The sequence below is a fragment of the Amphiura filiformis genome, chromosome 1 (assembly GCF_039555335.1).
Source record: "Amphiura filiformis chromosome 1, Afil_fr2py, whole genome shotgun sequence".
In the NCBI taxonomy this organism is placed as follows: Eukaryota; Metazoa; Echinodermata; class Ophiuroidea; order Amphilepidida; family Amphiuridae; genus Amphiura; species Amphiura filiformis.
Genome location: NC_092628.1, coordinates 100,445,210 through 100,469,138, shown reverse-complemented (window position 1 = coordinate 100,469,138; position 23,929 = coordinate 100,445,210). Strand labels below are relative to the sequence as shown.

The 23,929-nt window shown below is 34.3% G+C and overlaps 1 protein-coding gene across 9 annotated transcripts in view; it reads right to left on the bottom strand.

The window, feature by feature from the left end:
- Nucleotides 1-23,929, bottom strand: part of LOC140160277 (inositol polyphosphate-5-phosphatase A-like) — a 105,546-nt gene that overhangs the window by 11,880 nt on the left and 69,737 nt on the right. For 2 of the 9 annotated variants that reach the window (XM_072183551.1, XM_072183558.1), the window contains exons 9-17: nucleotides 22,950-23,013; nucleotides 21,060-21,115; nucleotides 19,267-19,351; nucleotides 17,204-17,293; nucleotides 14,555-14,635; nucleotides 12,824-12,897; nucleotides 12,165-12,276; nucleotides 11,580-11,642; nucleotides 9,409-9,487 (exon numbers count right to left, since the gene is read on the bottom strand). In XM_072183551.1, coding sequence (XP_072039652.1) covers nucleotides 9,409-9,487; nucleotides 11,580-11,642; nucleotides 12,165-12,276; nucleotides 12,824-12,897; nucleotides 14,555-14,635; nucleotides 17,204-17,293; nucleotides 19,267-19,351; nucleotides 21,060-21,115; nucleotides 22,950-23,013 — 704 coding nt within the window. Of the gene's footprint in view, nucleotides 1-3,099; nucleotides 3,160-9,341; nucleotides 9,488-11,579; nucleotides 11,643-12,164; nucleotides 12,277-12,823; nucleotides 12,898-14,554; nucleotides 14,636-17,203; nucleotides 17,294-19,266; nucleotides 19,352-21,059; nucleotides 21,116-22,949; nucleotides 23,014-23,929 lie in introns of all 9 variants that reach the window. The other 7 variants (XR_011859957.1, XR_011859934.1, XR_011859938.1 and 4 more) reach the window with 7 other exon arrangements.

Here is a 23,929-nt window from a genome sequence, read left to right as displayed (position 1 = left end):
TTCTGTGCCCGATATTGTAAATGTGTGTGGGTGACAAGAGACCTATTTTTTGGTCTAATAACATTTCATTTGATACAGCTTATTAAATGTACAGTCAAATGTTACATTGCACCAATTACAGAGACGGCTAGTATATCACACTTATTGGAATATTTGCTCATTTCAGTACACAATTTCATATTAAAGCCACCAAGTATCATAATATCAACAATTTAGGTCAAGCATCAAGCAGAGTAAAGGTTTGTACAGCAGCAAATGCCGGCAACCATCAAATGATAAAACCTGACAATAACGTCAAAGGTTTTTTGTGATATGCCGAGCTAGGCGTTATCAAGTGTGTATTGTGGCTAATGAGTGGACTGATAATCACTATGATACCTGTACTTCACACCAATTGGTAATTATATCTGTTGACATAGGATTGAAATAACGGTTGATTATTACCAATAATATCTTTTGATTTGTGCAAAGTGTAACACTTGACTGATAAAATTATGCAGTTTTAGTCACATAGAGGTTTTGTATTACATCAAATTTTGAGGGCTAGATCTATACCTGCTGTGTGAAACTGTGGGTTTTGTGGTTGGATTCCTAATTCTTTTCTGAGTGTATGAATACCATGATCAAACATTGTAATGATTTTTTTTTTTTTTTTTTTGGTGGGGGGAGGGTCCAAGTATTTTACACGTTCAGTGGTATATCAGGGTCGGTTGTCTGAGGGAGCAAAGACAAAAAAAAAAAAACTGACCAATTTTCCATCTCACACTATTCGGGGATTTAGGAGGTTGAAATTTTCTTTTGGGGATTGAGTTAGCAAACTAACTCACTTGCAGGGGTAAACACCCCTACCTCCACTGCAAAGACCATACCGGTAGTGCATCATAAATTGGACCATATGAAAGAATATATAGTATATTACTATTGTGTACACTATAATAGTTTGCACATAAGGCTCCTTCATGTTAATCTGATGGCAGCTATTATTTGGGCTCTACTGTTTTCAAGGTTAAGTTAAAATCAATGATGAGTGCTGACATTGAACTTGTGACCAGTTCATTGGCACCAAGTGGTTTCTAAAAGCACTTTGATTCCTACTATCTGCCCTCCCTACATCCACTGATCAGGATATTGGGTTATTCCAGTTGAATCTATACACCCCCCTGTGGAAGACATGACCTTAATCTCCCACACATGGGGTGTAAACTTCAAATGGAGTCACTCATTCTGGTGACCCAATCTGATATGCATACTCCCTGTGTAAAGTATTAAGTGCAAGTCTACCATATGGGGGTGTATGGATTTCAAATGGAATACCCCATTGCCACCCAAGCCATAGCTTCCATGTATATACTAGGTTTCCATTGGCTCACATGTACTAGGGTTTCCATGGGTGATAATGGTCTATGAATGGAATTAAAATGTGTCCAAGCATGTCTTGAGGTGGGGATAATATGGTACTACAAAAACATACATTGGTCAGACTATAACAGAGCATCAAAAAATGAGAAAACATGTCAATTTGAAGAAGAAAAACCTAATGTTTAATTATGACTCATTATTATCATCTGCTGGTGGAAAAGAGCTGGCCTATTTCCATTGTAGTTTCTACACTTATTTAATTTATTGAAATTCCATCATTCCAAGTCTTGCTATATGCCTAAAAAGAACCTCACATAGTTTTACCTACTTTGATGTTACTTGTTCATTTGAAATCCATGTGTTACCAATATCATTTCAATCGTTGGTATTACAACTGATATTCATACTGTTACACTAGCATTAAAATTACCATTTTTTCAGACACAGTCATGAGTACTCGATAACATTAACATTAAAAATTTAAAATGTGATATGTATAGAAAAGAACACGAAAGTAACATTTGAACTTAGCAGACTTGATGTAACAATAAATATATTGGGCTATTGCGGTTGAAATCCATACACCCCTATGGAAGGCATGACCTTAATGACCCACACAGGGTGTTGTACATTTTAAATGGAGTCACTCATACATTTCACGGTAACCCCATATGAAATTCACACTTCCTGAATGGAAGATTACAGTAATGTCATCAATAGGGGAGAGGTGTATGGATTTCAACTGCAATAGCCTATTACCAACAGTGAGTGATACACCTGCTGAAGAAATTCAAATATCGTCCACTGACAACCTAATCACTTCTTACCTACATATACTCACTGTTTAACCTTGCCTAGCCACCTGACACAATAGTAAATACTAAACTATTATTTCAATAATTCTAAGAACATCCGAAACCATGTAGTAACACAATATAATTGAGAAGACATATCTGTGCAAATGACGTCAGCAGCACCATTGTTAAATATGCTCATTAACAAGCTCACCATTTCACACAAATTGAAAAATGTCAAATTTGTTTTGATAATAATATTGCTTTTTTTCCATATCAACAAAATGGTTCTTTCTGTAACCAGACGAAATAAATTTGACATTTGACAAATAAAAGTTTACATTCAATATTTTTACTTTAGTGAATGGTTGATAAGTTCTCATGTCTTGATGACTCCTGTCTTGAATATATCTTCTCTCATTATATTATACTATGATTGGTTGCACACAAGCAAGGCCCACACATCAGTCATTCATCTTGTACGATTACTCAATTTTCATAATGAACATGATCACTAAAAACCCAAATAATAAAATGGATTGGGTACCCTGCTTATCATCAACCAACCAGAGCCTATGTGTCAACATGGTCAACTGTATCATCAAGCAACTAAAGCCAAATTGATTTAGAAATTGCTACATATGAGCAACTGTACTTTTGTTGAGGCTCACAGCTAGCAATTATAGCGATATCAATTCAGCTTTGTTGACTACAACTTAGTCTGTGTAGGTATGTCACTAGGATCCACAACATGCTCACATATCAGGGCACAGTTCTTTAACCCCAATACATTTGTACATGCATTGAATGACCTTTGAAAATTTGAATACAAAAACTCATACTTTACAACCTGAGGTCAAGTTTTGCACTATGATTGTTCAATTGAGGTTATTGAACTATGCCATTGGGATGAGGCCATTGTGGTCCATAGTATGTGTAAACTTACATGACGAGACATCACTATGATCACAAAAGTTGAAGACCTTTGCTGGTTGACTCTACTGTGCTTCAAAAGGAAACAATACATAGGTGACAACCAAAGTGCATAACAAAAAGATAACAATAGTCATGGCGAGGTAAATGACATGTTTGTCTGGCAAATTTATGGTGAAATCTTGGGGGACAAAACTTGTGTTTAATACTGTAAATGAACACAAATTGACAGGTCCAATAATCAGATTTAAGAACCATTAACATAAGTAGTACTAACAACTGCATGATGAAACTTGGTGGACATTTGTTGCTAGTTTCCCTCATTTCTCACAATTCTAGATTTCATAAACTTTGGAATTTGAGGTAAGTCTTGTATTTACGAAAATAATAATAAGCAAATCTTAATGCATTGATTTCAGGGCAAACTATTACAAACTACTTGGAATTTCTGTGATGTGGAAGATGAAGACAGATCAGTTTGATACACATGGGTAGCATGAAATTCATATGGTATACAAATTTGTGATAAAAGACTTCAATGCATTTCACCACTAAATAAGTGACAAACAAGTATTTCTCCCGCCATGGCCAATATTACAAAGCACTGTGAAAAGTGAATACATCAGTATTGGAATAAAATAAATATTGAAATAAATTTGACTTGAGCTGAGGGCATTTACTCTATTAAAATAGAAAAAACTGAAAATAATCTGAAGTATAATAGCATATGGTCATTTTCACAGTAAAGGGTGTAACTTTTGATTTTTAGGGTCAAAATTTCAAACCACTTAAATATGTTTCTGTTTACTGAAATCATGCATAGGAGCAACTTAAATTCCAGTAAAATAATGTTTCAAGGCTTAAACCTTTTGATTTCTAATAAAAAATTTGACATTTCCATAACATTTTGATTAAAATCCAAGAAAAAATGTATTTTACATAAGCTCAGAAAATTATGACATGAAAGCTGGAATACATGTGAAATCCCATTCCAAAGTAAGTCAACAGATATAAGTTACATTTTATACCATGTTTTGCTATGTTTGTAATTGCAGTTTTGAAAATTTTTAACATAAAGTGTCATTTACAATGGAAATTTCCCAACCTTAAACATATTTTTTAAGTTTTAATTGGGTTCCTAAAATAATTTGAATGTCTAACTTCATGTACAAATACTACTTGATAAAAGGAACCTCCCAGCCAAGTTTCACAGAAATTGGAGTTATTTTTAGAATTGGCAATTCAAGCGATTTGTGTTTCGGAGGCTTCAGTTAACAACACAGGTGATCATAAAAGTAAAATATTTGGCTAACTACTGCAAGTTGACATGAAAAAATGGGTAAAAAATATCACAATTACCAATTTTCATGCTTTGCTTCTAAGTATTGAATTTCAGTTGTGACAAAAATTAAATTTTCACAGCAAGTCATGTTTTTTGTTTCGGAGGCTTCATGTTAACAATGGCTAAACACTGCAGAAGTATTTTTTTTGAAAACAACACTGTTGGGATCATCTAAGCTGTTATTTTCTTGTGTGTATTGAATCAATGATTCTATGCGGCAGATATTGTAGATTTATAGCATGTTAACTTTTTCACCCATTTGTTAAGTATGGTGTTTTTTGCATGTGAAGCCTCTGAAACAGGCTTTTTGGGTATCAGTATATTTTTCAAACATTAACCATAACATCAACAATTTTTTTAATTTATGACATTCTGCACATATCAAGTAACAATTACAATGCAGATATCAGTATGAAACACCAATTTAGATATACATAGATGATAATTAATCTTATTGTTGTTTCGGAGGCTTCATTTGTTTCGGAGGCTTCAATTGTTAACGGAAAGTTTGTATTGGGTCCCATTTTCAAACGGTGATATATATCTCCACGATTTAAAAACAAGTGACTTGAGGATCTACTTTGCTACATTTTGATAAATAGATTGGATGAGCTCTTTTATTTATATTTGCCCAAGCTTGCTGAACAGTTTGTTTCGGAGGCTTCAAAAAAGTTAACGGAAAAATGGCTCTTTGAAGTCAAGATTTTATAAAAATTTTAAAAGCTCGCAAATCGACTAATTTTTGTTACCCATTTCAAGTTAAGATATCAACTGTTATGAATCAAGAAGAAGTGAAGAAATAACCAAGAATTATGAACCAAAGCTATACCCACAAAGTTTGTTAACAATTGTTAACGGAAAATGAAGCCTCCGAAACGACAAATCTCGAAGTCCGGTTCTCAAAAATACAGGGCTGTTCACAATTAAATCTAATGTGGCAGTGTTTACTGAACATATGACCGTACTTTCAGGATAAGAAAAATTATCCATGAACTAACTGAAGAAAACACAGGGTTTTACAAAAATGTTACTGTTTTTTATAGTTTTTCAAAATGGCAATATTAGGTACATTTAAGCCTGCTAAAACTGAGCAGTAACTCCTGAAGATGATTATGCTACCCAAGGTAGCTGCTAACTAGATGACTTATGTGGCCAAAAATCATGGAATTCTGTGGCTTTATTAGAACACTATGGATCAAAATGTTAAAAATCCAAAGTTACACCCTTTACCGTGAAAATGACCATATAGAAAGAAACAATAATAATCAGAAGATAAAGTACAAACTTGGAATGCAGATGCATCAAATTAAGAGAAAGGGACAAAATGTGTCGATAACACAGAACAAAAGCAGATTGAAATTCACCACTAAACAAATACCAAATAATGAAAAAAGGAATCAGTGGAACTGCAGTTTTCCAAAAACTTCCAACTCAGGAAAACTTTCTAAACACTTTATTTGTTTCTCTCTCTCTCTCTCTCTGGGTCAGATGGCGCAGGATTGCGCTGCTGTGGTCTTCACAAGAGTACGCAATCTACTTCTATCAAAAGCCAAACATGTTTCATGAATGATAATTTGCTGGCCGATAAGAATTAAGCAGCATATCAAGATCAAGTATATGGATGATAATAAGCTGGCCAGGCTTGAAGTGAATTAACTCACTTACTTAGTTGATAGAGCACAAGACACATAACCCAATGGGCCTGTATTCAAGCATGTTTAATGAGCCAGTGTGTCTTACATAAGCTATTTTTGATTTGATTTGATTTGTTCGGGTTTTGACAACCCTGGATAATCCAAGAAAGCCTCTATTGAAGCTTATTTCCATTGGGGCCATTTAAACACCCTACTCTTTTCGAAACTGGCTGCGAGATACATGTACAGGTATGGCTCTCTGTACACGGGACCGACGGCTTAACATCCCCTCCGAAGGACAGAGTACTTTCATGATTCATTTACCCAATTCTAAATGAACCATGGGGAGAGCGGAAGTCTGAATTTAATCTACAGAATAATTGAGATATTATTGTTGTTTTATGGTGATACATTTTAATCTGCTTATGTTACCATTTTAAGATAACAAAACTTGTAGAAAAATAGAGCAGTTTAGTATCAAATTAAGAATTATTCTTATATTTGCAACAGTTTCAACAGTATTAGATTAATAAAATATGTTAGTTATTAAGCAATTTTAAATTAATACAGCTTTTAACTTGTCCAGTTGTGATGAGTCACACACAAACGCTGTGAATATTTATCAAACTGCAGTGTTGGTTCTTGTTTACGATCACATCAAGATGTTATGGAAAATTTATGAATTTCAGTTGTCAGGAAACTTTCCTTCCAATTTTTGAAATACTGTTAATGGTCAATATTAGATCACAACACATCAACATATGATTAGTGTTATTACACTGGTAAAGACACTGCAATCGCTTATTGTTCCACACATGGAACTTTTACATTTTATTCTGGCAAATTGTGTTTCATTAAGTTAATAGTTACATTTTTAAGACAGCGCATTTCCATGCTGAGCAATTCTGACATGCAACTTGCAAGTTTCTTGTAGCATTCATTCTCATTTTTCAGCCATGCAGAGCTTGGTAGCATTTCAGATTGAAATGCACTGAACTAGTTAAGGGGAATAAGTTGCCGATTTTAAAAACCAAAAACCAACGTCCAAAACTTAATGGATTGCCCATCTCATTGGCCTATAAATGCCTTTAATTTGCATTCAACAAATTGACTGGACCCGGCCGGACACATGCCAGATATAGAGTTAGCATTCGGATTTGATAGCATGCTTTGCATATATAGGTTAGTAGCATGGTTGTTGCGATGGTATCATCTCTAGCAGGGGCCTGGGGGTAAACAATCACTTTTGGCGTTCAATTATCTCAACAAAACAAGACTGGCTTAATTCTAGGCAATTAGTTGAGTGGCTTGCCAACAAAACAAGTCAAATCAAATTAAAAGGAGAACAGAACAAATATGAAAATAAATAAAAGAGACTGAATATATAAATATATGTATAGTCATGCAGTGGAGGGGGTATAGGGAATTGACAGCTCTGACTGCCAGGAATGGATGAGAGTAAAATGTGAGATATCACAAGTAAGAGTGCCTTGGGATGCAACTGACATACACACAAGACTGGGTAAAGGAGGTAAGGTCGCTTAACATACCACTAGAGAGTGAGTTTTATGTGTATTAATATTACGACTAGAAATATTATGTAATCAAAATTTACATTTGGTTCCACTGGTGGCTGATTCTGAACACTTCGGATGATATTAAAGTTCAAATGACAAATATGGTGAATTGAAACTGGCAACATAATCAGTTGTATATTGTACATGTTCAATCCATAGATAATAAATCAAAAATGTGCAACATCTCTTACAATGTTATGTAATAATGATGAGCACACACTTATCAATCTGTCAATGGAGCTCTGGGAACTGATGCTTAGCACATACAAATGACTAATTTTAATGTCCTTTCAAAACTCCTGTTTTATGTATTAACTAATCAAGCTAACACAAAGCTCACTCTGTAATGGGTGCAAAGGATATGTGACACGTGCTGGGACACGTTCTTAAACCCAAACGGACAAAATAAAAGCTTTTCAAATTTAATTGTAGAAATTTAAATTTTCCTCAAGCATAGAAGGTACAGAATGCTTCAAGAAGGTACAGCTTATAGACCAGATGTGAATAGCAATAAAAGCAAAAGCAAAATTAGTTATTTGATAATATTCCTGTTTTCAATGAAAAAAATTAAATCCTAATTTCAGTAGTATCTAAGAATAAAATGGTACAATGTAATGGTGTTTGAATTTTTGTATTACAAAATCTTTTTAGTGTATTTTGCTTTTTTTTGTTGTTGAAATATTGGAAGTAATGAAAATTAGACCAATTCAAAAAATGAGCTATTGCAGTTGAAATCCAAACTCCTCTACGGCAAACATGACCTCTGTCATCCACAAAGGGAGTGTGAATTTCAAATAGGGTTATCTGAATAGGTGTGGGAGATTAAGGTCATGTCTTCCATAGGGGTGATGGATTTCAACTGGAATAGCCCAACGTGACTGATCTAAATGAAAACTGCAATTTTATAATCACAGTCGTATTGTAATCACAAGTTTAAAAGTTTAATGTGACTTTTTATTCGTTATTGGTCACAAACAAACAGATGCCAAACTGTGGTTGGGTTACTTCCTTTTTATAAATAAAATATTTGCAAAAATATTCATAATTACTAATGAAAATATCCTTAATTTAAAACTTGTCTCTGATAAATTTGCCTTTACATTAAGAAATCATGATAATTAAAGCTATAAATTAATTGATGTATGATTTTTTTCAAATTTTAATTTATCATCAATTGATACAAATTATGATATGAGTAAAAAAAGTATCAGAGGCAAGTTGAAATCCAAAGAGATAGATAGTTGTCCCAGCACCACCACTGTCAACTGTGACATGGTACCCTCATTACTGACACACAGACCACTGAACCTTGCCAGAAGGGATGAGATCATTATCACAATTGACTGTGGATTATAGTAAGGCCTACAACAATTGTTATATTGGTATTAACAGGTGCCACTCCTGTCATTTACCCTCCAGTTTATTTTGAAAACAGTACATGGTCACAGAGTAAAGTGCACGTCATGGGTGGCATAGGCAATACATTTTCCTTCAAAAAACACAAATACTGTCTGGTTTTGGGTGCATTTTTCAATATTTCAAAATGCATCCAAGAATTAAAATTTGAGTGCTTTTCCTGACCCTAAATATTTTTGTCTCTTCCACGAAGTAAGGTAGGTCGGGCTATGCCAATATAACAATTTAGTACGGCCAAGATATGACAAAAATGCTTGAGTGAACCAACACAAGCACAACAACTTACAGAACCTGCGTGAGTTACAGACAACGTGCATCACCAAGGACTGTCTACATGATACTACAACACTTACGAGGCGTGTGCCCTGAACTAGGAGGTATAGAAGAGGCCGTACCTGTGCCTTGTATTAACCTAAAGAATAGTATGACGGGCTGTGAATAAAACAAGACAAATAAACAAAAATAGATGATGATTTGTAAGCAATTATATAGGACATATCTCATTGTAAGTAAATATGTATGAAGTTTGTAAAACATGGGTTCTTAAAAATGTATTAAAAGCTGGACCACTCAACATGATAATGAGTTTCACGCTTGCAACTTACAGCCCCTGGTGGCAAAATCAGCAATTTCTATCAATACTTTCAGTTTTGTGGGCCCTATGTTGAGGCACTATGTAGTAGATAAAGGGTGAGAAACAGACCATTACCATAGATAATCGGTGTCTTGTTGAGGTATGGTGAGCATGTTGAGTACGCCGAAGGCGAGACCCGAAGGGTCGAGCCTTCCGAGCGACTAACATGCTAACCATACCTCAACAAGACAATCGATTATCTATGGTAATGGTCTGTTTTGAACCGCTTATCTTACATATCTGATGAGCCAAAATAAACGAATTTGTTGTTATGGTTTATTCATTTTCCAAAAGACAAACTGGAAAAGCTGATATGATTATTTTGTGTAAGTTTAGGGTTTTCCAAAAATAAAAACACACCGAGACAGTGTAATATTCTTCCCGTGTGTCCTGCGTTTGAGTCTCTGAGTCTTATCTAGTGTCAATTGAAAGTGATTTAATCAAATCAATACAGCATTGATTTTAACCGGAGATTCTATTCAATTCACTTGTGGTCATGTCCCACTCGATTATACATATTCGTAATATTAATAATGAATATGTAAATAGTTCAAAGGTCAAAGTGGGTGTGTTTTACCTAGACATGGCGGTAACTCATTTAACACCATAGAATTTATATTTATCTTTAATATACTTATAGAACAAATGTCCTGAACCAAATCAACGCATATTCCTGGGTACCTTCCTCGACCTTTTTTGGTTGGGGTTAGGCATGAGATTGTTGTAGTTTTTCTACATCTAGTCTTGTGGCCTGTAATGTACTGCATTTTAGGTGCAAAATATCCTTGGTTGAACTTAATTTGTAAGACCTCATGGCTCTTGTTTTGTTACCTACTTTGTCGGAATCTCGTTAGTTGGGAGAGGGGGACAAAGGTAGATTGACATCCTCGTCCTAATTATACAGGCTTTAAGACATAATACAAACTAATTTGCATTATTCAATAAAGGTGTTCTTGGTGTCATTCAATACACACAAGTATTGTTTACCATCTTCATTTAAATTTAATCTGCATAAACTTGCATAATAATTTATGCTGATCGTGTAAAATATATTAAACTTTGATGCATTTTAAGTTTGTTGAAATGTCCAAAAAGTCAAATAATGTGGCCAGTGTTTCTAAATATGAACATGTACTTCTCTTGTTCGAAATTTATTGACCTGACCAAGATTATCTTGACCTGACCAAGATTATCTTGACCTGTCCAGATTATCTTGACCTGTCCAGATTATCTTGACCTGTCCACATTACTTGATATAATCGACAGTTGACCAGACTTTGAACAAAAGAAATACAATAGATAATGGAACAAAAGAAGAGGGCTAGACGTATATTTGTAGAAAGTTGTTTATACAGATTTATAGTAATGTGATTATTGACCTAAGATTAAAGTATGTTTCATTTTTATTCTTTGCTTTTTTTGGTTTTTGGCGCTCTATAAATGTCAGTGATTGATTGATTGATTGATTCATAAATAATTCCAAATAATTTTTTTTTTAAATAACACACATACATCACATGAAATTATATATCAATTGATCATGTGGTTAGTTTAATCTGTAAAATAGTTTTAATTATGAAAAATGTACTGTCACAAACTATCACAAAACATTTACTAGATGTTGTATATTCACACCAGAGGTAGGAACACAATATTATTGACACATACGGAGGAAAGCACACCACTAAATGTGACATAGGCAATCTATTCCTACTATCAACTGCATCTCCTACTTAAAACATGCATCATGTTTACAGGCTCTATATATCAAATATGATATCAAAATATATAAAAAAGATATTTATCTTTTAATTGTAGGTGTTCTTAATATAATAACCGAGGTTTATTATAATTATTATTATAGTCCACCCAGCTTCATTCATACAATACCTTATGGTCACCCATACACACATCTTGACCTATGACCCCATAATATGGTTTTCCCCCAATTGCCTGCAAATCAAAATAAAAAGAGGAGGTATCATTAGTATAGCTGTAGCAGTAGCAGCAATGACAAATATTTATTCTGTGACATTTGACATTGTTATCACCAAATTACATGACATGATCCAAAAAGGATCACATGAGATGCTCCCTAATATCACCTAACAAAAACTTCATATCCTCACATTCTTGACATTCAACAACCATCAGTTCTCTCAAATCTTAAATTACATCAAAAGCAGTTTCTAAGGTGTATTCAACAAATACATATCGTAAGTCACAAACCCACTGACTTACAATGCAATGTGAGTCAAATAACCCCATGACTTTCTGCATATCTTTATGAAATCAAACTCTAGTCAAAGGTTAAAGGTCTTACCCAGTTTGAATCATCATTTGCTTTAAACCACAGAAATATCTTCATGGTAATTGATTTTCATGGTAATTGATTTTCATTCAAATTGCTTGTAAGCCATTCAGTTAATATATGTTATGTATATATAACAAAACATAGATTTGCAACTGACGTACCTCTGATATGAGTGATTTTGCTTGATGTGTGAGTAAAATCCTATCACACCATGCTGGACATCTTGTCTTCATATATGTATTGCCATCTTGAATATTTTCACTGTATGGATAACTGAAAAAAAGGAAAGAGCAAAAAGAAATATTTTGAAACAATGAAAAATGTGAAATTCACTGATGGTTCAGTTCCACCTTAAGTCCCAACTCACGGCCACATAAATTCATATACGCATGCGTCAGTCATGAATTACGCAATGATCAACTAGCGTAAGTGCTGCGCCAACTGCGTGCACGTCATTCTATATCAATACACTGTGTAACGAATCTTATTTTTCCGCCTTATATAAGCCGAACAAACTTAAGTCCATAATATAATAGTAATAGGAGCTTCTGCACAATGATAGGAATGGTGACCATTGCTGGTGGTGTACAAGTCTTTAGTGAGCTAACACCATAACATGGTGCTAATGGCTCTAGTGTGTCATAATATAGTTTTTTGAGATTTGGGGCAAAATTGACACTAACATATGATACCCCTCCCTTATATTATTGATCCATTCTATTCAGCTACACCTATGTAATGATAAACCTTCAAATCCAAACTCTTTTAGCCAATTTCAATCACCCTATTCTTTGTAACCTCTGCACAGTGAGAAACTTACCTTGGTGGAAACTCCACTGGATATTCACACAGTAATGTATTGAATGAAAGGGGTTCCTTGTCAAAGTGATGCAGCTGAAATAAAAAAATCAAGGGAAAGATAATTACAAATTTAGAAGCAGAAATTCAATTTAGAAGCAGAAATTCTAGGGTTCCATTCTATAGCAAGAAGTTTTCTTCTTGGCTTATTTTACTCTATGTTCCAGTTTAACATATGTTGTTGACATCACAATGTGTAGTCACGATGTTCTCATAATCATACTAGTTTTAACGTCTTCTCTAACTTTGAAGGACCGGCCACATACAGACACCATGCCTAATAAATTTTTAACCAACTATAATACAGCTTTAGCTGACATGTGTTTCTTCATGCTTGGACAAATGGATTCTCTAATGTACTAAGATATAAATGTTCAATGACTGCCAGTTTCAATTCTATAATACATCAATCTAAGCATCAATCAACTCTTTTGTTTTTAAAGTCGCCTTTGAATTGAATCATCATTCAACCAATTTTGTTTGTCGTAATTTAACAACTCTTATTATTCATTCATTTTGTTTTATTACATGATGGAATGAATCACATAACAGCACATTATTTATTGTGGTGACACTGATTCTGTCCCAAGCTGTCATCATCTGCCTACTCATCTTCTGTTTTAGATGATGAAGTGGACCTCATAATAACATGTTATTTACTTTGATTACATCATCTAATGATGACGTCTCAATTACTTTCCAAAAATGAACTTGCACCCTTAGGGTTTGTGCTACATCTCATGTCCTACCACTCAACATGCAAATTTTATCGTTATGAGCTATGTTATGATTTACAGAACTTTGCACCCTGGGGAAATTCCAAGTAGTGCTCTCAGTATTGCATGTCATTCAGCTCACAATCCAGGAGACAATAATCCTGAAGTCAATAATCATTCACACTCTTTCATCCAAATAGAAAAGCAATCAACAAATTATACTCGGGCGTACAACTTGACGCAGGTGGCTCGTTGATGAAAACCACATCTTATATAGGTGTTTATTTTTAAATCGCTGTGATGTCAATATTATTGTTATGATGACATTAGTACTAGTAGTGTGATCAAAATAATGTGATTGCTCAATGCTGAATACTCTTAAATAAACTCCTTTTTTCCCCTTCTAATTCAGCGAGTTGTCTGTTTATCCGTTTGTTTAAATTAAGATTTTAATAGTATTACGGTGAAGGCACTGACTGGTTCAGCCTTATTTTGTAAGATTTTTCGAAGCTCTAAAGTTTGTAATTGATTGGTAGAGTGTGCATGGAATGTCCTTGGAAACTAAATTATTTAATATTTCAGCAGGTCTTGTGGTTGCTTATTTGAACACTTTCCTATAGAAGACACAAGTGAAACCATACATTGATTATGAGAATAGTTTAAATTCCAGCAGGTAAAATCTATTAATTTCACTAGTGCCTTCCATACATTTTTTAACCTTTTTTTCTTTTCTTGTAACTTTCCTTAACCATCAAAATTGAGAGATATAAGTACAAACTGAGAGTGCACACAGACATTTTCTTCCAACATCACCCTCAAAATTACCACACTGTCAGTGCCTGATCAGTGTCACATGATGTACTCTGGTAATGTGCATATAGTAGCCAACATACTTCTTGGCATTATACTCTATTGCAGTGGTTTAAATATTAATATATAGGTTATATCACTGGATAAAATGTGCATCATTATCTTACCCATTTTGCTCCATTTCCTTCCCCAAGGAGTCTACTAGGTTCATCTATATCAAATACCTTCTTGCCTAATGTCAATATAACCTGAAATGGTAAGAAAAACAACAATTATTAGAGATAATTAATGTGAGACATTGTGGCAGTGATTGTATGTAACAGAAATGTGATAAGTCACCCAATGTTACAACTTTTGATAGTTCATTATGATATAAAATAAAATGCCAGTTTTTTTAGATCTAATTTATTTTTTGCTAAGATTAATAAAGATTATGATAATAAACCTGTTCTTCAGGTGGACGAACTTGCCAAGTAAGGTCATTCGTCTGGTTTTTTTTTTACATTTTCTGGAAGATCCTAAAAAAAATCATCAAAAGCTTGACAATTTTGAATTTTATTTTGCAAACATTTTTTTTTCTTCCAAAAATTTCAGTAAAAATCAATCCACTTTGGCCAAAATTGGCTGTTTTTAATTTCATACAGTTAAAACAAATTCTGGGTTGGTCGGATAGAACAAGGTTTTTTTTTCCCTTTTTATCGCTTAAGATCAGATTTTGAAAGGATTTCTTGATTTAATATATGTGACCCGGCAGCACAAACGAGCCGTAAATTCCCTAAATTGTATTCTGAGTTATGGTGTAAAATGTATACGAAGGTTAAGTATTCATCGGTCACTTGAGCTGGCGCGACATCTGTCTTATTTGGATAGTCACAACACCAATCAATAATCCTATTATTGAAGTGGATAATAAGCTTCTACCTTAGATGGCTATAGAACTTTTAATAGCTCTGGTCTTTGTTTGCTTTTGCTAAATCCTTTTCAAGTGGTGGGTTATTTGTATAGGTATGCATAACCAACAATTAACAATGAGAGAACCTTCTTAAACCTCGTTGACTTGGGGATGATTTGAAATGACCGCCAATTATGACTGTTTGATATTTATTGCCAGCAATGTGGAAAAATAGACACAAAAAAAACGAAAAAAAAAGCTATAATTTTGTTGAAGGAGCAAAGTTTAACTAACCATAACTCCGCTTCTGGATATCGTTTGAAGTCAAATGATATACCATTTTTAAGTTCATGATGTTTATTTTTTAAACACGAAATAAAACAAAATTGACCGGGGGAGGAATTTACGGCTCATTACGCCGTGGACGGTCACATATTTATAAAAAATAAGTAAATGACACTTTCTCTTCATGTAGCAGTAGGTAATGCTTAAAGAAGTAAGATGTGGTTCTGAACTTTGTTATTATACATTCTCATAATTAGATTTCACTCATTCGTGATAAAATTCCCTCATGGTAAATTCATCAAGAAAGTATTTTAATACTTTTTTTTAGTAATCAAGAACCCTGTAAAATAATAATATCTGAAATTGATTTTGTAAACAGTTTGAGCATCTAATCAAAATATAAATCAGCCAGTCATTACATAGTAATGGCAGGCGGCCCCAATCACAGACTCTATAACACTACATACCAAATCTGTCAACACAGCACAGGTTGTAATCAAACCGGCAACCCTGTGGGCAATGGGCGCATTACTCTGCTGTTTTTATTATCTGTCAATTTGTAAACTGTGAACAGTTTCTTGTTATTAATATGTAAAGAAATGTAGAGATGGGTTATATCTATGACAGGTCCCAATCAAAATAAATCTAGAAGAGAACCTAAAATTAGAAATGATGCTGTAAAATCACTTGACTTTTGGATAGTGCAATATGTCTTTATTTTTCAAATGTACTTAATTAGCTAAATGCTCAAGGCTAAATGCTGACTTTTCTAAACAAACATGTGTAAACTTAATTACTGCATAAAATGTTTAGATCTTAGACAGGAAGTAGCAGGCCTAAAAAACAACTGATGTGCAGTCATTAATTTTTGATCAATGGCCCAATGGATTGTAAGTTTTCAATTATACAGTTAAATAATCAGCCATTTCTATTAATTAAGACATTTGAAGACAATGAGCATTAATTGGTAGACAATTCTATGTGTGACAGGACGCCAATGTAGTTCTTTCAAGATGTTGAAGGCTACACACCTGTAAATTAGTGATGTGCAAACTGCCATGTCATCAAGTCAAAATAAGGACATGTAAACTATTCCGTTGACCTCCCCGCAAAATCACTAAATGTCATTTTATATAACGTACGTGACACACATCGCATCCTCCCTTATGCCACATGAGATAAAATTATAGAATACATAATCATCATTCATAATCACTAAACAATGACCAAAAGGTGAATGTTCAAATGTAATTAATATTAACACTACCTACTGGGCTAGAAAAATTAGTTGACTTGCCTATTAGTTGCCAACACCTGGTCATAGAGAGTTTTTCTCAAAGGCATGGACAGTTTCAAAACATATGCAGAATGCATTTTTAAAAGATTTTTTTGAAAGATTTTTTTGAAAGATTTTTTTGAAAGATTTTTTAAAAACTTCATTTTGAATTAAGATGTCATTTGTGAGTATTCAAAAGTACACAGCATCAAATTGTGGTTGATTTACACATTTGAAATACAAATATCAATTGTGTTATGTCTAAACAATGGGAGTATCGTATGAAGTAAATATTTCTCACAATTTGAGACATAGCATTTTTTTACCTTATACCATTAATGACTATTGCTACAAGTTGTTTACCTTGTCTACGCTGTCATTGGCTTTGTATACTATTCTTTTTATTTCTTTATCTTCTCTTGTGTATTCTGGAGTTGCTCTGGCAACTAATGTCTGAAAAAAATTACAAATTTGAATACAAGTTGTAAGTCATTATGTAGTACAGTGCTAGAGAGAACACATACTATAACAGATTCCATATCATCTGGGAGGTTTGGAGCTCGACCATTGCCCGAAATAGGGAACAAAATAAACATAAGTATTACTGATCTCTTTACCAACTGTGTTAGAAGTAGTCAGTGGCAGCACCAAGAAATTTTTGGGGAGGGGGGGGGGGCAAAGTGAATTTCAAGGGGACAAAATCAACACATTTTGTGCAAAAAGTGGAATTTTTTGTAACTTTGGTTTTTACTGGGGGGGGGGGCAAGAAAAATATTTGAGGGGGAAAATGCTCCCTTGCCCCTCCCTATCAAACTCCAAATGAATGTAGACCAAATTAATACCACAAATAAATACCACTTGCCTTGAGCCCATTTTATTACTCAACCACACATATATACCTCAACTTATCTCTCTGACTTCACCGACAAAGTTGAAAAGATTGCTGATTGGAATTGATTAATTTGTCAATATCTATTAATTGCTTTGACCTTTGCTTTATTTATATTATCATAATAAAGATATTTATTTGATAATGTCATCATTGTTATAATTAAATAGCATATTATTATTTTTATGGAGACATATTTTTCACAAATTTGGAATCGAGATCTGATAATATCGTGCATTGGAATTATCATATAACTTTTTATATTCATCTCAGAACCTGAACCTGCAAATATGTGCGAAAGGGTTGCTTTCCATATTTGGACCTCCTTGGATTTAACTTTCAATTGTTATATTCAGAGGTTATTCAGGGGTTATTCCCTACTCTTTCAGAAGTTGAGTGGACATACATGTACAGACCTGATTCAGGACATTGTCTGATTCTTTGTACAGGGCAGGCTTAAAATCCAAAGGACCTAGCACTCTCACGGTTTGTTTGCTGTATTCCAAATGAAACATACAAGAACCTGAGGGTTTGACCTGATCTATGAAATTATATTATGTGATGTGATCAACAAAATCAGTCTGAAGTCAGATCAAAAGAAATGCCACATTCTTATTTTTGCAAAAGCAGGGATTTGGTAGCTTTATTTAACTGAAAATCTCATGCTTCTATCATGCATCGTTAGAAAGATATTCAAAGTTTAGTCATCACAAAAACAAAGGAATTACATAAGAAATACTGATACATTTTCCCACATATTAGCAAACAAGAAGCCCTGACTTGCAACTGATTTTGCTTTATCATATCATATATTACTTTGTCTCATTTATTAAAGCCTTTAATTGTGCAAGTATTGTTGCAACAAATATTATAAAAAATACTTTGCACCATCACAATTTGATCCCCTAAAATATTACCATGAAAATAAATTTGTACTAATTATCATTTAATGCCCAGCTTCTTATCTAATTTAATCATATGTCGATTTATCGGTAAAAACTTGCAGGTGTTAAAACCATCACAGGTCAACCGAATTGTGCAAATAATCGGCCCATTTCACAAACAGCTATTGACTTAAATCACCAGATTTCCATTATATTTTGTCACGCAAGTAATAATTGTTAGTGATTAGGCGAGCAAATCAAGATAAGCGCTATCGATATGCTTGTTTGGTTCAACTGTTTGATTTGTGTCAAAATTGCATTGTTGAAACAGATGGTTACGATAGTACGTGAAAGTGTATTTGCCTATTCACACCACCGGCTTCTACATCAAGTGCAAAAATTTTAAGCAAATTTTGTTCAACATAAACAGCAAATTGATATGCAAGTGGGATTTTACTACCGAATAATTCAAATTTGCAGTGACTTGAAATAATGACATCCATTTTTTGAACACTTACAACTGTGTGACAGATGCTATTGTATTTGATATACCTCTCTCTTAACAATATTTGAATAAACTTTTTAAAAATATAAATGTTGCATTTTATGTGATTTAATTTATAAACTTTATAAAACTACGACCCTCAAGCTACCTGAATGACTCCCTGAGTGTCCAATCTGAAGTTGAAATCACCAAATATAAAGTATGGCACCTTCTCATGCTTGTCCTTGGCAAACCTGCAAAACAACAAAAACCAATCATAAATCAATCAATCAATCAACTCATCCATCGATCAATCAATCAATCACCTAGAATATTCAATCAATCAATCCAAACTGGTGTAAGTTATCTAACCAGGGACCGTGTATAAAGGGACTGGAAACGGGATTATTGATAGCTATTGTCAAGCTATTGTTATCAGATTATCTTTCACGACCTTTGATTGCATGCGCATATTTGGGGGGGGCTTTGGGGGCGCCAGCCGGGGTCAAAGTAGGGGGCGGCCAAAATGAAGGGGCGGCGGGAAGAAGAAGGAGCGGCAAAAGAGGGCGGCAGAAGAAGAAGGGCGGCAAAAAGAATTAGTAAAGAAAAAAAAGGCGGAAAATGTGAAAAATTGTACTATACATCAAAATGTGTTGCTTTTGGGAGTGGTAGCGCCTATAAATCCTTTTTTTTTTTTTTTTTTTTTTTTTTTGGCTCTTCACTTTTCAAACGACCGTAAAATAAATTGGGGCAACCTTTTCGGGCTGTGAGGAAGGGGCGGCAAAATTGGATTTTCTTCAGCCCCCCGGGGAAGGGGCGGCCACGGTACGCCACTGGATTGTATGCGAGTTGCGCCGAGTTGCGCCATGTTTGAATTTGATTATTTACTCGTGTTGCTCTACAAAATATCAAAAACACATCAAAGTATTCCAATATCTTTTTAAGTTATATGACAAATTGTGTAAAATGTCTATCCTTTGTCGAAAATAATTTCTGTGTAGCATCGAGAATCATTTACATAGGAGTTTGGAGACAAAATGTGATAATTTTGTGGAGATACAGAATGCTAGAACAAACAAAATTAAATTTTTTCTGGAATGTGTACACCGTCGCTTGGTATTCCTACTGATTTCGATACTGAAATAATTCTTAAGATGATGTTCTTTGAAGATTTATGTTGGCATTTCTAGAGTCTGTCATTATACTAGCAAACATGTAGGCTCATTTACATGAATGTACAAGACAAGCCAAGCGCAGTGTTGTAACTGTGCTTGGATTCGTACTATGGTAACTTGCATGGTACAATGGATGGAAGGCGTTTCCAGTCCCTCCATATAAGGTCCCTGATCTAACCAACACCTTCATTCCTTTCAATTGAGGGGCACCAGCTTCACTTGCTACAATTTGGAATATTTAGGTATTACCGTACCTTTATGTAAGCATACTGAAGAGTTATCCTAGTATTAATACAGGGATTATAAAGCTGTCTAATCCGTCAATGAAGTCTTGACAATAGGCTAACTTCATTTATGCTTTATATAAGAAGGATAGACCTGATGTTGAGGCTCTAAAGTTCTATTACACGGATTCATATTTCGGTTAATATTCTCTTGCAAGTGATGCTATTGCTAAATGTAGCTTGCCTGACATTGATCTGCTTTAGTTTTTGTTCAACTCAAGTTCGGTAGTGACGTCAATGCTTTTTTGCGGTTGCGCCGCAAGCGTGCCGACAAGACGCACCTACGTCACTACCAAACTTGAGGTGAACCAAAGTATAGTGAAGCATTAGCGCCAATCCAGCTTGAAATGTGTGGGGTGGACAATCGGCCTGAATTGTCAAAAGTGGCTGAAAAGAACAAAAAATGGGCCATTTTTTATGAAATAATGCAAAAAAAAATGTTTTGGATGTTCCTTTTTATACTAACAAGTCATGTACAAAACTTATCTTTCCTCTTTGCTCACCTTTTTATTACATGATCCAAAGCTCTTTTTCTGTTCTTGCAATACGGTGACGGACACTGTTAAGAACAATATATACATACAGTCAATTAGGTAGCAGTTCATCAAATCATAACCTTACAGCCAAAGTGAGGGTCGATTTCAAAAGTCAAGGTGACCATAAGGACAGCAAGGATGTTTTCTTTAATTTGAGATATCAGTGATGGCGAAACTACAACCAATAGAAGGTAGATTCAAAAGTTGCATTCCTAATAGTTGTGTACATCTCAATAAACTTTATTTGCCACAGACAATGGGGCTTGCAATGGTAAACATGGACATGTTGACGAAAAGTGAAAACTCATGACATGCATGATGTGTACAAACCAATATGGAACAATATATCGGCGATCCTGACTTTTAGACCACCCGAGCTATATATGGTACAAATTGCAAATTTATCATATTAAACTTTCGCAACAAGGTTAAACATGTTCTCAACTGTACAAGCATACCTTTTATTCCATCGAACAAGCTTTATTTTGTTCCAAAATTCACGTTTTTATAGCTATTTTTGTTGTAAAAGAGCTGGTAACAAAACCGGTGATGCCAGCTCCGAAGTTTTCGCGTAGCACAAGCGCTTGATGTATGCTCGTTTTGACGGTAATTTACGCTAGCGTATCATGCATTTTCAAGCGCGTTTGACATCGTTTTACTGCGTGGCGCAATTCTGCATTTACATTGTTTATTCAAAATGGCGAATTTCTCGAAAAACGTGATACATTTTACCCCGAAATTTCCCTCATTACTCAAAGCCCTGCCCGTTTTTACAATATTTTAGCTTCTTGGATATCATCGGAAACATAGATTAGTAATATTAGGTAGGTCACTGTATTTTTTAAGATTTTTTTAGATGATTTTTACGATGAGAAAAGTGACGTTTTAAGCTTCTTTTCAAAAATTGGTTTTAGCTTAATTGTTAAAAAACGGGTAAAAATTGTTTTTAGCTTGTTGGATATTTTTGCTAAATAGTTTAAAGCTTGACTCCTTAGATGAAACTTTTAGTTTAAGCTTGTTAGAATATTAAACCTTGATGAAATAGTAATATTTTAGCCCTATATAGCGCGGGTGGTCTAAAAGTCAGGATCGCCAATATATCTTTCACCGAGTGGCCATTACACAAATTTAAGACGGTTAACATTTGTTTTATACCACTCACACAATAAATTCAATAACATTTCAAGAATATTTCATATTTTACAACACAAGTTTTACAAGTTACTTTTATCCAAATGAGGCAATGCGCGGGGGGCAATGCATGTGAAAGGAGCAGGCTCTTCCCTGCAAATACATTACACACATACTGTGTCTGACCTAGGTGGGGGAAAATTGTTACACATTTATAAGCATCATTAGAATGGTAAAAACTAGTAAACTGTGGTGGTTGATGGTAAATATTGCAAAACAAATGAACTGTCTAACATTTATGTGTGTGATATAAAGTTAGCTGCCACATTTACATATGGCTTACAAAGTACACACGTCACTCAAGTTTCCTGGATGCAACATAAATCTTGCTTTTCTTCCTACAGATTTTTGTTTTTTCACCTTCAAAGGTTTGTAAGAATGTGATCAAAACAGAATGCCAACTCTGTGCAATTTTCTTGGAATTTTTTAGACCTCAAGGAAGAACAGATAATTAATTGTGTTTTCAACTGATTTAGTGTCCCAGGTTAAAGAAGAAATAAAACAAACATACAAAGACATGACTTGGCCATTGTCTAATTTACTTTTGTTCTACTCCATTCACTGCAGAGAGGCTTGCCAGTTCATTATAATGTTTTTTACTTTTATGGTTTCATTCTGTACAGGGACATGTGATTAGTTTTCTTCCTATAAGATGTTTATACTTACATTTTGCATTGCAATCATATTGCTTGCATCGTGAAATAAGTGAATATTGACTAAGTCAAAAACCCTGGAAAAAGAAAGAAAGAAACATAATAGTAATGAAAAACAGTTTTTAAATCAGTCTTGTAGAATTGGGTTTTATTGTTCAAAATCAAGTGGAAATGGTGAACCAATTATGGCAAACCATCCAAATTATTCATTTTGAAATCACCATATGAAACCTCCTTATCCAGCTTCTTTCATATTGGGACATGTGATCTTTATATGGATTATTAATTGTCAGGAAACACATTTTCAGTGCTTTGTGACCTAAACTTCATGTTCGGAAGCATTTAAAAAAAATCTCCATACCATACTGCACTAACATACCATCTTTCAGAGTTATAGCCCCACATTGAGTAATTTGGTGTATGCCCGACATTCAATTCAGAATTATATATATTTCCCTTATCCAGATTTTTCAATTATTCAGCCATTACTTAGTCCAGGGATGTAAACATATGGATAACCCATACGGCTATCAAGAGTGCATATCTACATTCTAAAAATATTTCACATTTGTGTCAAATGTCCAACATGCCCAAAAATGTGTAATACATGGGTACATATTAAACATAACCCATACTCAAGATCAACTGCACTAGCAGTAACATTTTCTTGCTCTTTGCAGACATGTTGCCCATTGATTCTTGTTATCTGTGCACATATTTCATATTGTTACAAGAATCCCCCATGGCATAGCCACCAGGGGAGAGGGTGCAGCTGCCCCCTCTTTTTTGTACTTTTTAGTCTCTTTTTGACCATTTTAGTCAAACTTTGTCATTCTGGAAATTGCATTTCCCCCTGCCCCTCTGAATAGCCCTAGGTACATTATTGCCACCCACCAAAAAAAACACCACAACAATCAATCTCATAAATCCATTCACTGATAATTCATTTCCAATTTGGCAGCAAAGGACCCCCCCAATTTTTGCAAGGGAGAC